This window comes from Geotrypetes seraphini, chromosome 8 (assembly GCF_902459505.1).
Source record: "Geotrypetes seraphini chromosome 8, aGeoSer1.1, whole genome shotgun sequence".
In the NCBI taxonomy this organism is placed as follows: Eukaryota; Metazoa; Chordata; class Amphibia; order Gymnophiona; family Dermophiidae; genus Geotrypetes; species Geotrypetes seraphini.
The window spans coordinates 80640530-80654226 of record NC_047091.1 but is presented as its reverse complement, the minus strand read 5'-3'; the positions used below and the strand labels follow the sequence as shown (position 1 = coordinate 80654226).

The 13697-nt window shown below is 42.6% G+C and overlaps 1 protein-coding gene across 3 annotated transcripts in view; it reads right to left on the bottom strand.

Moving 5' to 3' along the window:
- Positions 1–12284, bottom strand: part of CCDC88B (coiled-coil domain containing 88B) — a 116452-nt gene extending 104168 nt beyond the window's left edge. For 2 of the 3 annotated variants that reach the window (XM_033957157.1, XM_033957158.1), the window contains exon 1: positions 11821–12284. In XM_033957157.1, coding sequence (XP_033813048.1) covers positions 11821–11880 — 60 coding nt within the window. In that variant the 5' untranslated portion in view covers positions 11881–12284. Of the gene's footprint in view, positions 1–5242; positions 5311–11820 lie in introns of those variants that run through there. The other variant, XM_033957159.1, reaches the window with a different exon arrangement.
- Between the last annotated feature and the right edge of the window lie 1413 nt (positions 12285–13697).

Genomic DNA, 13697 nt, shown 5'->3' with positions numbered 1-13697 from the left:
TGGAGGGAAAAGGAGGAAGTAATATCACAATGTGATCCGCCACCATCTGTGTTACTATCCTGAAAATGAAAGGAATCACATATACAGAATGGGGGCAATTCTAGGAGTGGACTCTTCCTTATAGGTGCACCGATGCAGCACAGGGAATGAACAGTGCTCCAATAATATATACAGGAAAGAGAGAACAAAATAATCACACCAAAATACCTCTTGTATTATTTTAGATCTATGTATCACTGCTCAAGAATTGTAAAGAAAGCTCTTCTTCCAGCACTTGTCTCACAATACTTCTAACTGAGTTAAATTAAGTTAGATTAAAGGGGAAAGAGCCTCGGATCCCCGTGTGTTGTAAGTTTCAACACTGAACAACCACACTAAATAAGGTAATTACCTCATTGGCTCAGATCCCCTCATGTCCAAATTCAGTACTCTGTGAAAACGCATTCACTTATTCACAGTGCATCAGGTATATCCAATCTTATTCACTTGTTCAAAATGCACTGAATGTATCAGAAATTCACTTACTTTGGACAAGGTTCCTCTGTTGTTTTATGCAGGTAATTAGTCCTCCTGCTGTCTTTTCAATTAGCTTTCAGAGGCCAAATCTTTCTTCAAGACAGTACAGTATATTGTTGTTTTGGTATCCTGTCCTGACCTGAGGAAAGGGGTTAAGTCCCAAAAAAATTGCCCTATTTCCATTTCGTATTTATAAACTTTTATCAATACAGTTGCAATACTACTTGATTCTACGTAAAGCAACAAAAAAATTTATTTCTACCTTTTGTTGTTTCTGCTTTAGTCATCTTCGCTCTCTTCTTTCTATTTAGCGTTTGTCCTCTCTCTTTTCCATGCAACATTTGCCCTCTCTTTGCCCCTTCCACTCAGCCTCTTCCCTCTCACTCTACCCCTTCCATCTACTGTCCACTATTTCTTTCTACCCCTTCCATCCACCCTCTCTGCCCTTTCCATCCAGTGTCCGCCCTCTCTCTTCCATATGGCATCTTCCCTCTTTCTATGCCCCTTCAATAAACTATATATCCTGTACCCTTTCTCTCCTTTGCACATGATTCATTTTAGTTTCACACCCTCTCCATTTTTTGTCTCCACCCCCTCCACTATGCTCTGGCATTTCTCTCTTCTCCTTTCCTTCCTTCCTTCCCACTCTACCTCATGGTCTGGCATCTCTATCTCCTTCTTTTCCCTTCCCCATGCCCTGGCATCTCTGTCCTCTCCTATCTCTCCCTCTCCCTCCATTATCTGGCATCTCTTCTCCTTCCTTTCCCTCTGGTCTGGCATTTGTCTCCTTAGTTTCCCTTCCTTACCCCATGTCCTGGCATCTCTCGCCTTTCCTCCCTCCTCCCCCTCCCCCTCTATTATCTGGCATCTCCTCTCCTTCCTTTCTCTCCCTCCCTCCTTCCTTTGCCCTGGTCTGGCATCTGTCTCTTTCTCCACCCTCCATATGCTCTGACATTGTCCCCCCCCTCCATGGTCTGGTATCTCCTTTCCTTTCCCTCCCTCCTATGGTCTTGGCATCTCTCTTTCCTCTTCTATCCCTTTCCTGGTCTTCCTTCTCCCTTCTTCCCTCTCTCTCCCCAATTGGGTGCAGCAGCAGCATTTCTCTTCTCCCCTCCCCCCCGTCTCACACACCCGTCAGCACATTCGCTACAGGCTAAGGCAGGAGATATGTCAGCGATAGAGGGAAGCTTACAACTTGCTACTCTTGCTTGCTTCGAGCCTTCCTCGCTGCCAGGTCCTGCCTTCGCAGAAACAGAAAGTAGGCAGGACCCAGCAGCGAGGAAGGCCCGAAGCAAGCAAGAGCAACAAGTTGTAAGCTTTCCTCCCTGCCCTATCTCCCGCCTTAGCCTGTAATGAATTGAATCCATGCTCCAGGGCTCTAACAGTGATATTGTGCGTGCCGGCTTCCCTACTCTTCCCTCCCCCCCTCAGGACGTAACTTCCAGTTTTGGAGGAAAATAAGTTTTTGAGATCACTCAAAGTTAAGATGCCCCAATCATCTCTTCTAATTTTACTTTCTTTAGCGATACTATCCCAGACGCTAATATTGATGATCTGCTTTCAGCATGGAATGATTCCTATCTCACTTTTTTAGATAAATTTGCCCCTCTCCAAACCCAACTTATTTCTCATTGTTGTCATAAGAACCCATGGTTTTCTCCTGAGCTACTACTGATTAAAAAACAACTCCATTCTGTAGAGAGGAAGTGGAGGCATAATAAATCCCCTACCGACATGACCAACTACATAGAACATGCAGCTTACTATAAATCAAAAATAGTCAAAGCCAAATCACTTTATTATTCTAAACAGATCTCCAATGCCAAACATACGTCTACATTATACAGGATTGTTCGTTCACTGACCATAGATCACTTAAACCACTCAGATTCCTTACAACTCCCTTCTGCTCAATCCCTGGCAGATTACTTTACAAACAAAATCCAGAAAATCCGAGCTTCATTCCACTCTTCTGCTCAATCTACTTCTTCTACCCATTCTCCCTCTGATTCTCAATCCTCCTGCCTATTCCTTTCAAAATGCTCCCATTTTAAAATTCCCTCACTCCCTGAGAATCTTTTTTTTTTTTTTTAATAAATCTTTGAGTTTCAAAACCAACAAAAATGCAATACAGTATCTATATAAATAATATTAATCATATATGCATTTATAATCAATCAAAATCCATACAACAATAAAAAAACCCACCCAACCAACATTTCATAAGGGAATAGAACCATACAAAGAAATACCCCCCTACGCCCTCCCTCCCCTGAGAATCATTAATTCTATGAACATCAAAGGCTTCAGTACAGACGCCATCCCCCATTCATTCTTAAATGGTATTTTGCCATCTTTGAACCCCCATATTTTGGACTTAGTTACCACTAGCCTTACCACAAGCACTATCCCAAAACCTTGGAAAGAAGCCATTGTTCACCCAACTATTAAGGATTTCAAAGTTAATGCTGCTGAAACTGCAAATTATCGTCCCATTTCTAATATCCCCTTTTTGGCCAAAATGACAGAAAAGGTGGTTTTCAATCAAATTTCTGATTTTGTGGAAAACACCAATGCCCTTCACCCAAATCAAACAGGATTCAGAAAACATTCTACTAAAGCACCCTCCAGGGATTGAAAACAAAGCTAGACAAGTTCCTGCTAAACCAGAACGTACGCAGGTAAGGTTAGACTCAAATATGGCACTGGTCTTTGAGTGGACTGCTGGGCATGATGGACCACTGGTCTGACACAGCAGCGGCAATTCTTATGTTCTTATGTACCACCTGGACCATCATAACTCTGTCATACTCATTTCTCTGGCCCTGTCCTCAGCTTTTGATACAGTTGATCACTACTTACTCATCCATAGATTACAGGAAATAGATACTGTATATCAGACCAAATATTAAACTGGTTCACCTCATACTTCAAAGAACGTACATCAAAAGTCTCATTTAATGGCTCTTTATCTGATACATTTTCTAATGATTTCGGCATTCCACAGGGCTCAATACTGTCTCCACTTCTTTTTAATATTTTTCTGGCCCCCCTGATCACACTTGGACAATCTTGGCTTTACTGTTTACCCCTACGCTGATGATATCCAGCTAATCCACTCTATCAATTTGGATAATCCTGAAGACATCACCACTATCAATGAAAAATTGGAGAAAATAGGCGTCTAGCTCAACTCTAATATGTTGTCACTCAATGTTAATAAAACCAAAACAATGATTTTTCCAACCAAGAAAGGTTCTTCTCTACTCTCTCCCATCGAATTCAAATCAACCTCAGTTCAGTCAGTCAAAACACTTAAACTTTTAGGAATTACATTTGATGAGAATCTCATCTTTCACAATCACATAAGTACAGTTGTTCATAAATGTTTTAATTGCCTTCGTATGATCCGTTCACTAGCCAAACTTCTTGACCACTCTGCCTTTAATATTTTCATTCATTCTTTGGTCATTTCTTGTCTGGACTACAGTAATGCCTTATATCATGGAATCACCAAGAAAGAGATCAGACGCCTTCAGATAGTCTAGAATACTGCTGTTAAAGTCATCTTCAAGGCCAAGAAATTTGTCCACGTCACCCTAGTTAGAGCTCATTGGCTCCCTATTGATCACCATATTACTTATAAAACATTATTGTTGACATTTAAAACAAGGCAGTCAGAATTCATCAACAGACTCCTGATCCCATACACCTCTCCACGTATCCTCCAAACATCTAATCAAAACTTGTTAGCAATCCCGTCACTGAGACATATTAATACCAGGAGAAATTCTATCTTTTCCGTAGTTGCTCCCTCTCTCTGGAATTCGGTTCCAAACTAAAGAGTCAACATTCCTAGAAAAATTCAAATTCTCCCTTAAAACATTCCTTTTTAGAGATGCTTTCCAAGTTTAACTGTCCTTGTAAGGACTTTAAACTTTACATAAGCCCTGGCCTTGGACTGACATGTTGTCTCCCCTTCCTTTTGGGTTTTCCCTCTCCCCTCTCTTTCCTTAATTATATTGTAGTTCTCCCCGCTCCTTCTTGTACCAGTTTGTTTATTTTTGCCATCATCTGTCCTGTTGCCTTGACTGTTGTTCTGTTAGTTTAGCCTTTTCAGCTTGTTTCCCTTTTGATTTTATTGTATAACCACCTTGAAATGTATATTGTATAACCACCTTGAAATTTTTAATAAACTTGGAGAATAAGGGAAGAAGCTGGCACGCATAGTGTTACCATTAGAGACTTGGAGCATGGGGCCTGGAAAGGCAAGGTAGGCTTCCCTCCCTTCGACTCACTTGCTGCTCTCTCTCCTGCCGCAGCCTGTAAACAAATTTAACACATGCCACGGGGTTCTAACACTGAGTGTGCCACTGACAACTTCCCTCCTCCTTCCTCCCCTCATGACATAACTTTCCCTTTTGTTGATGGAGGAGGAGGAGGAGGGAAGCTGGCAGTGGCATGTACAGTGTTAGAGTCGCGCGGTATGTGTTAAATTTGTTCACAGGCTGCTGTGGCAGTGGTGGAAGAGAAAGCAGCAAGTGAGTCAAGGGGAGGGAAGCTTACCTTGTCTCACTAGGCAATCAGGGGCCCCCTGTAGCTGTGGGGCCCAGGGCAGCTGCCCTCTTTGTTCCCCCCTAATGCAGGCCCTGGTCCTGCATCTCTTCCTTTCCTCCTGGACCTGAGCGCAGCTCACGCTCTCTCCCCCCTCCCATACTTGGTGTACCTTTGAAGCCAGTCTTTGTCCCTGCAGCACCAGCAGCAGCCGTACTGAAAGGCTGTCTGCGGCTTGCACCAGGCCTTTCACTCTGACCTGGCCCACCCTTCTGAAAACAGGAAGTTACATCAAATGGGGGTGGGCTTGGTCAGAGGGAAAGGCCCAGTACAGACCACAAGCAACCTTTCAGTATGGCTGCTGCTGGCACTGTAGGGTCAAAGCCTCTACTTGCCCTGGATCGGTAGCATGGAATGTTGCTACTCTTTGGGTTTTGGCCAGATACTAGTGACATGGATTGGCCACCATGAGAATGGGCTACTGAGCTTGATGGACCATTGGTTTGACCCAGTAAGGCTATTCTTATGTATTCTTATGTTCTTAAGTAAAGAGTAGCTTCAAAGGTATGCCAGGTGCAATGGGGGTGAGAGCAAGACATTGAGGGGAGGGAGGCAGGCAGGCAGAAAGAGGGCCGCACATGATTATTAGTGGTAATTACATTTTTAAAATTTCCATTCATAATTAATGCATTAATCATGGTGTTCATCGCAATTAATGTGCAACCCTATTGAAAATATTTTTAGTATATGATTTTGCCTCTAATGCAATTTCCTTTTCAAAGTCTCTGCCTTTCTTTTCAGCACTTTACATTTGACTTGACATTCCTTCTTCTGTTTCCTATTATTTTCAGTCAGAGCCTTCTTACAGGTTGCAGGTTTTATTTACTTGCTATACTACCATGTCACTTCCATTTTCTGAAGGTTTTTCTTTTAGTTCCATTAGTTTCCTTCATTTCACTTTTTAACTATATCAGCTGTTTGACATTCCTTCCTCTTTTTTAATACATGGAATATATCTGGTCTGGGCTTCCAGGATGGTATTTTTGAATAGCATCAACGCCTGATGTAAACTTTTGACCTCTGCAGCTGATCCTCTAAGTTTGCTTGGGGGTTTTTTTTTGGTTGTTTTTTTTTACCATTCTCCTCATTTTATCATAGTCTCCTTTTTGAAAGTTAAATACTAAGGTATTGGATTTTCTGTGTGTACTTACTCCAGAGATTATAACAGTGACCATAACATGATCAGATTTGATATCAAGTGGCCCCAGTAACATTACCTCCTGCACCAGATCATAAGCTCATAAGAACATAAGTATAGCCATACTGGGTCAGACCAATGGTCCACTTAGCCCAGTATTCCATATTCCCAGTGGCCAATCCAGGTCATAAATACCTGGCAAAACCCCAAATAGTAGCATTCCTTGCTACCAATCCAAGGCAAGCAGTGGCTTCCCCCATGTCTGTCTCAATAACAGACTATGGTCTTTTCCTCCAGGAAATTGTCCAAGCCTTTCTTAAAACCAGCTACATTAACAGCTCTTACCATTTCCTCTGGCAATGTATTCCAGAGCTTAACTATTCTCTGAGTAAAAAAATATTTCCCTGTAACTTCATTGTCCCCCTAGTCCAGTGTTTCTCAAGTCAGTCCTGGAGTCCCCCCTTGCCAGTCAGGTTTTCAGGATATTCACAATGAATAGGCATGAGATCAGTTTGCATATATTGCCTCCATTGTATGTAAATTTTTTCCATGCATATGCATTGTGGATATCCTGAAAACCTGACTGGCAAGGGGGTATTCCAGGATCGACTTGAGAAACACTGCTCTAGTTTTGTAATTTTTGATAATCGTTCTACACCATGCAGGATTTTGTAGACTTCAAATCATATCTCCCCTCAGCCATCTCTTTTCCAAGCTGAAGAGCCCTAACCTCATTAATCTTTCCTCAAATGAGAGGAGTTCCATCCCCTTTATCATGTTGGTTGCTCCTTACTGCTTTTCTTTGGAGCCTCTGAAAGAATACAAAGCGGGGCTCAATTTGGGTACATTTTTTTTTTTTTTTTTAGTGAAAATTGTCTTCCACCCAGTAGTTGAAAGTATGTACATTGGTCTCCTAGCACATGTATTTTCAGTAAAGGGAAAAGGAACAGGGCAATGGGAAGCAGTATGAACATAAGAATAACCTTACTGGCTCAGACCAATAGCCATATAGCCCAGTATCCTGTTTTCACAGAGGCCAATCCAGGTCACAAGTATCTGGCAAAACCCCAAATCATAGCAGCATTCCATGCCATCGATCCAGGGCAAGCAGTGGCTTCTTCTATGTCTGTCTCAACAGCAGTTTATGGGCTTTTCCTCCAGGAACTTTTCCAGGCAGGAAGGTACACTCAGATTTCTTCCTAGTGGTTGGAACACTTGGTTTACTTCTCTAAGGCTTCCCTCTCATGAAAACAGTGATCTGATGACTGAGAGTGAAAAAGTCTTCAGATGAGTGTAACACACCCCCGAGTGTGACTTAGCATCTCTGAAAATGTCCCTGTTCCAGAGCCCAGATCACATCACCAATATGCAGGCAACTGGGTCTGTACACCACCAAACTGCTCAGCTTCCCACTCACCCCTTGTCCATTCTATCACTCTTCCTATCTCATACAGGTGATTGGGACTACAGTACTCTCAGATGAGGTGGCTGATGACTCCCATCATATGGCAATCCACTTCCATTGGCAGTCCATAGTCTGCTATTGAGTCAGACATGGGGGAAGCCACTGTTTGCCCTGAGATCAGTAGTATGGAATGTTGCTACTTTTTTGGACTTTTGCCAGGTACTAGTGACCTGGATTGCCGTGAGGATAGGCTACTGGGCTAGAACCATTGGTCTGACCTAATAAGGCTATGCTTATGTTCTTTGAACCTTTTTTAATTCTGCTATATATTCAAGAAAGTGTGGGATAGGCACATAGGATCTCTTAGAGAGAGGAAGAGATAATGGTTAGTGCGGATGGGCAAACTGGATGGGCCATTTGACCTTTATCTGCCATCATGTTTCTATTTTTTGAGATATGTCGACCAGAATTGAAAGCAATACTCAAGGTGAGATTGCACCATGGAGTCATACAGAGGTATCATAACATTCTTAGTCTTGTTTACCATCCCTTTTCTAATTCCTAGCATCTTGTTTGCTTTTTTGGCCACCACTGCACATTGGGCAGAAGGTTTTATTGTACTGTCTATAATGACACCCAATCTTTTTCTGGGGCACTGACCAGGAAACTACAAAGCCATGGCATAGAGGGAGATATACAAAGATGGATAGGCAAATGGCTGGAAAACAGGAAGCAGAGAGTGGGCATAAATGGGAAGTTCTCCGACTGGGAGAAAGTGACTAGTGTGTACCCCAGGGCTCGGTACTTGGGCCGATCCTTTTTAATATTTATATCAATGACCTGGAAAACGGAACATCCAGTGAGATCATCAAGTTTGCAGACGACACAAAACTCTGCCGGGCAATCAGATCGCAGGAGGACAGTGAGGAACTCCAGAGCGATTTGTGTCGGTTAGAAAAATGGGCGGAGAAATGGCAGATGAAGTTCAACGTGGAGAATGCAACGTAATGCATTTAGGCAGTAAAAATAAGGAATACGAGTACAGAATGTCAGGTGCAACTCTGGGAAAAAGTGAACAGGAAAGGGATCTGGGTGTACTGATAGATAGGACCCTGAAGCCGTCGGCACAATGCGCAGCAGCGGCAAATAAGGCAAATAGAATGTTGGGCATGATAAAGAAAGGAATCTCGAGTAGATCGGAGAAAGTTATAATGCCGCTTTATAGGGCAATGGTCAGACCCCACTTGGAATACTGCGTCCAACATTGGTCTCCCTACCTAAAGAAGGATATAAAACTGCTGGAGAGGGTGCAGAGACGAGCAACTAAACTAGTGAAGGGTATGGAGAAACTGGAATATGAGGATCGACTTAAAACACTGGGATTGTTCTCCCTTGAGAAAAGGAGACTGCGTGGGGATATGATCGAGACCTTCAAAATACTGAAAGGAATCGACAAAATAGAGCAGAGAAGATTATTTACATTGTCCAATTTGACACGGACAAGAGGACATGAAATGAAGCTAAGGGGGGGCAAGTTCAGGACTAATATCAGGAAGTTCTGCTTCACACAGAGAGTGGTTGACATCTGGAATACTCTCCCAGGGGAGATTATTGCGGAATCGACAGTCCTAGGCTTCAAAAGCAAACTAGATGCATATCTCCTTGAGAGAGGCATATAAAGATATGGTTAGATATAAAATAAGCCAGGTGTATATCTAGCAGGGCCTCCACATGTGCGGATCACCGGACTTGATGGACCGAAGGTCTGATCCGGAGATGGCGCTTCTTATGTTCTTATGTAATGTAATGTAATTTATTTCTTATATACCGCTACATCCGTTAGGTTCTAAGCGGTTTACAGAAAATATACATTAAGATTAGAAATAAGAAAGGTACTTGAAAAATTCCCTTACTGTCCCGAAGGCTCACAATCTAACTAAAGTACCTGGAGGGTAATAGAGAAGTGAAAAGTAGAGTTAGAGGAAAAATAAAAATAAAATAAACATTTTAACAAAACAGTATTGATCTAAATACTTTGGAAGGTAGAAGAGAGGAGAGAAAGGAATAGAAGCAGAAGGGGGAGCCGTTGAACAGTAGAATTCTGGAGAAATTTAAATGATAGAAATAGAACAAAACAAAGACAAAAGGCAAAACAATAGATAAGATTAAAGATTATGACCCCCCAAGATGGATTTTAGTATCTGGTAACTATGATTTCGGTTATTCTTCCCACTGCGCACCACATTGTATTTGTCCACATTAAATTTCATCTGACATTTGGATGCTCAGTCTTCCGATTTCTTAAGGTCTGCCTGCAATTTTTCAGTCTATAAGCATTTTAACAACTTTGAACAGTTTAATGACATCTGTAAATTGAATCACCTCAATCAGCATTCCAGTTTCCAGATCATTTATAAATAAGTTAAATAGCACCAGACCCAGTAGAGATCCCTACAGCACTACCCTATTTACCCTCCTCCATTGAAAAAAAAATGGTCATTTAACTCTACCCTCTGTTTTCTGACTGATAACCAATTCCTAATCCACAACTGAACATTGCCTCCTATCCCATGACTCTTTAATTTTCTCAGGAGCCTCTCATGAGGAACTTTGTCAAAAGCTTTCTGAAAATCTAGATATACTAAATCGATCGGTTCACCTTTAGCCACATTCATTTCTTCAAAGAAGTCAAGCAAATTGGTGAGGCAAGACCTTCCTTGGCTTGGCTGAACCCATGCTGACTCTGTCCCATTAGATCATGTTTGTCTATGCGTTCTACTGAAAACTAAGTCTAGAATTGTTCCCACTCTTGTTGGTTCCTATACCAACTACTCTCGATTGTGTCCACTCACAAAGAAACATTCCCAGAGGTAGACACTGAAATACATATACATTTATACTCCAAAACGTGTCCGCTTACACAGAAGCATCCCTGGATGTACACAACCAACGACAACACACTCCAAAACGTGTCCACTTACGCAGAAGCATCCCTGGATGTACACAACCAAAAACACTCTCCAAAAAATGTCCACTCAGCCAGAAACATCGCTAGATGTGCACAAACACTCCCCCACCAAAAAAAACCCCCAAACATATTCCAGAATGTGTTCACTCACATAGAATGATTCCTGGAGACGCACACTCCAGTAAATGTCCACTCAGAGATACACAATACACATGCCCACTCCCTTACAGATGTGAAATCCTGAATAGTTAGGCACTGCTGGATGTGCACACACTCACAGAGACACATTCAGATAGTTCCGGTGTACAGTATATGCAGGGATGCATTTTAGAATGTGTGCCTGCAAACGTTTCTGATAATTACCCAATCATACTGACCTCCAACATTCCCTCCCTAACCAGCGACTGCCAACAAGCAGGGTCTGTGCAAGAGGATTAAGCACCCTAGGCAAACCTTCAGCCTTTTGTCTCTCTCCCCCTCTCCCACTAAATTAATTTTCAGGCCCCTAGTGACCTTCTCATATAATAGAACTCAGCAATTGTGATTGCTCTGCCACCATCCATTTAAAAAAAAAAAAAAAAAAAGCCTATAAGTATGCATAATTGAACATCATACTTTCCAAAAGTCACTTTGAAAAGTGCTACTCTTCCCGCAGGTAAAATTATGTTTTGATGGTAGTGACTGCAAGGCCTCGCTTGTTTTACTTTGATTATAGGTGCTCTTTGCTGCACTCCAGAAGATGCTGCCTTATGTGACTGTCTAGTTTTGCCTAATGATTAAACCAGCCCTACCAACAGCACTGAAGAAATGCTCCTCTGAAGAGCTCTCAGCATGTCTAATTTGAGTGTAATATCAGTAAAATCATCCAGTCTTTCAAGGGATACTCTATAGAGAGTTCCAGGACCATGGAGAAGGTAGAAAAGGCCTTTAGCATTCAACTTTTTCCTCACACAAATCAGGTAGTCTGGGAACAATCATGCCCAGCAGGCCTCAGCTAATCAGGCAGCCAAGGTCACTTTTTCATACACAAATATGCTCAGTATGCTGTAAAATTAAGTTTCCTATTCTTTATTACAAAACTATAGGGGCACCTCCACTTACCTCCTTACAATCCCTGCCTATAATTATAGAAAGGGAAGACTCACACTGCACCATTTAAATAAATAGAATGTTTCTCACCCAGGTAACCAAGGGGCTGCCCATGAAATGCTGCAGTAGCTCAGCAAAATTCTTGTCCATGATCTCTCTCTGGAGAACAAAGCAGGCTGGGAGGATGCAAGGGGAAGGTTCAAGCACAAATGGCAAGCTGTGAAGCAATGGGGAGGGGGGCTTACGGCAGGACACAGCAATGAGGGAAGGGAGAATCAGTCACAGCCATCACAGCAAGCCAGAGTGTGTGAGGATAGAGGAAGTTATCCACAGGAGCAAACAGAAAGCAGGCGATGGGGAAGGAGTGAATCACAGGAGCAAACAGGCCAGAGTGGGGTTCGCCTGAGCTGGCCAGATAGAGAAGTCACAGGAGCTGGTAGCAGCATTCAGGCGAGGAGTCCGTTTGGTACCACCTAAGGGGTCTCTGCAGAATTTCTCCATAAAGTGCCCACATCTCAGGAAATGGGCTGAGAACAGCAGCAGCTACAGTAGAAACCCACTGAGCCTTTCCATCCTGCGGAGACTGCAAGCCACTATAAGAGTTCTCCTTCCTGCCCCCTCCCTTCCACCTACACCCTCTTTCCTCTTCCGCTGTTGATAGAGGAAGTTCTGCAAATCATCTCCGGCACAATGTGCGACACCACTACACCAAAATTTGGCTGCATATATCCCTTGCGTGTTTCTGTGGTGCTCCACCAGGCCACCTGCTGCTCCAGCAGTCACTCTGGGTGAGTGAATGTGGGGGAACATTGCAGATTTGGGATATAGGGGTTAAAAAGAGCTAGCCACATAAGTTACTGACTCCAGCATCCACTTATTGTACTATATGCTTCTTGATGGCATCTATATTTAAACAAGACCGGTAGATAGACAATGGCAAAAGCCAGAGGATGCTTTGGATTTCTATATAAACCCCTAATAAGGCCACATTTGAAGTAGTGTGGTATTCTGGAGAATGCACCTTCAAAAGAATATAAACCAGATGGAAGTGGTCTTTTCCTAAAGCCTATGGGGACAGACTTAAAGATCTACTGTAAATCTGTAGATCCTGGAGAACAGGCAAGAGAGGGGAAATATGATAGACAGTGATGCATAAGAGGTAGGTCTCATTTACTGAAAGGCAACTCTGGACCACAGGTCATAGGATTGGGATACAGAAGGAAGAGCCTCCCAGCAGATAACATGAAAACAGTATTTGTATTCAAGAGAATGAGACAAGCACAGAGGATTTTTGAGAGTGTAGACTTGAATATTTTGATGTGGATGATATCTATTTGATGTAATTTTCTATGTTTTAAGACTTAGAGCTAAACATATCAGATCAGCCCCATCTACGAACAGCAAAATCGTTAGTGAATATTTTATCTCACATATATCCTACTGCAACTTAGAAAATACAAAATGGTGTAGAAAGGAGGCCTTGGGGCTGGTTGTATTGTATCCTTATACCGCTCCCCTTTTTTTCACAGCACCATCTTTCTCAAAGGAAAATATCCCAGCTCCCATTTCAACCACATGCAAGGCAGGTGAAAGGGTCAACTGAAGGCTGAGACTAGGGTACACAATCAAGCTCCGCCCAGTGCTTTTTCCCCCCATGAGAATTTGGCTACAAGCCAAACTGCAGAAAAATGTGAGACTCAGAAGTAGATATAGGATTATAGAGAAGACAGAGCATTTGCAGCTAGGAAAGGGGGACTAGCTAGACTAGCTGCAAACATATAGTGGAGGAGGAGGGTTAAGAGTTAGGAAAGGAAGGGCAGCAAATTGGAGTGTAACGGCTCATCTAGTCAAGCTTGATGGGGGTTGGTACGGTTTCTGGTTTGGAATGGAGAAGTTCTGCTGCCATCCAGTGGTCATGTAGGGAATCTGCACAACCAATATCCTGGTCTTGGTCAATAAAGTGTGCT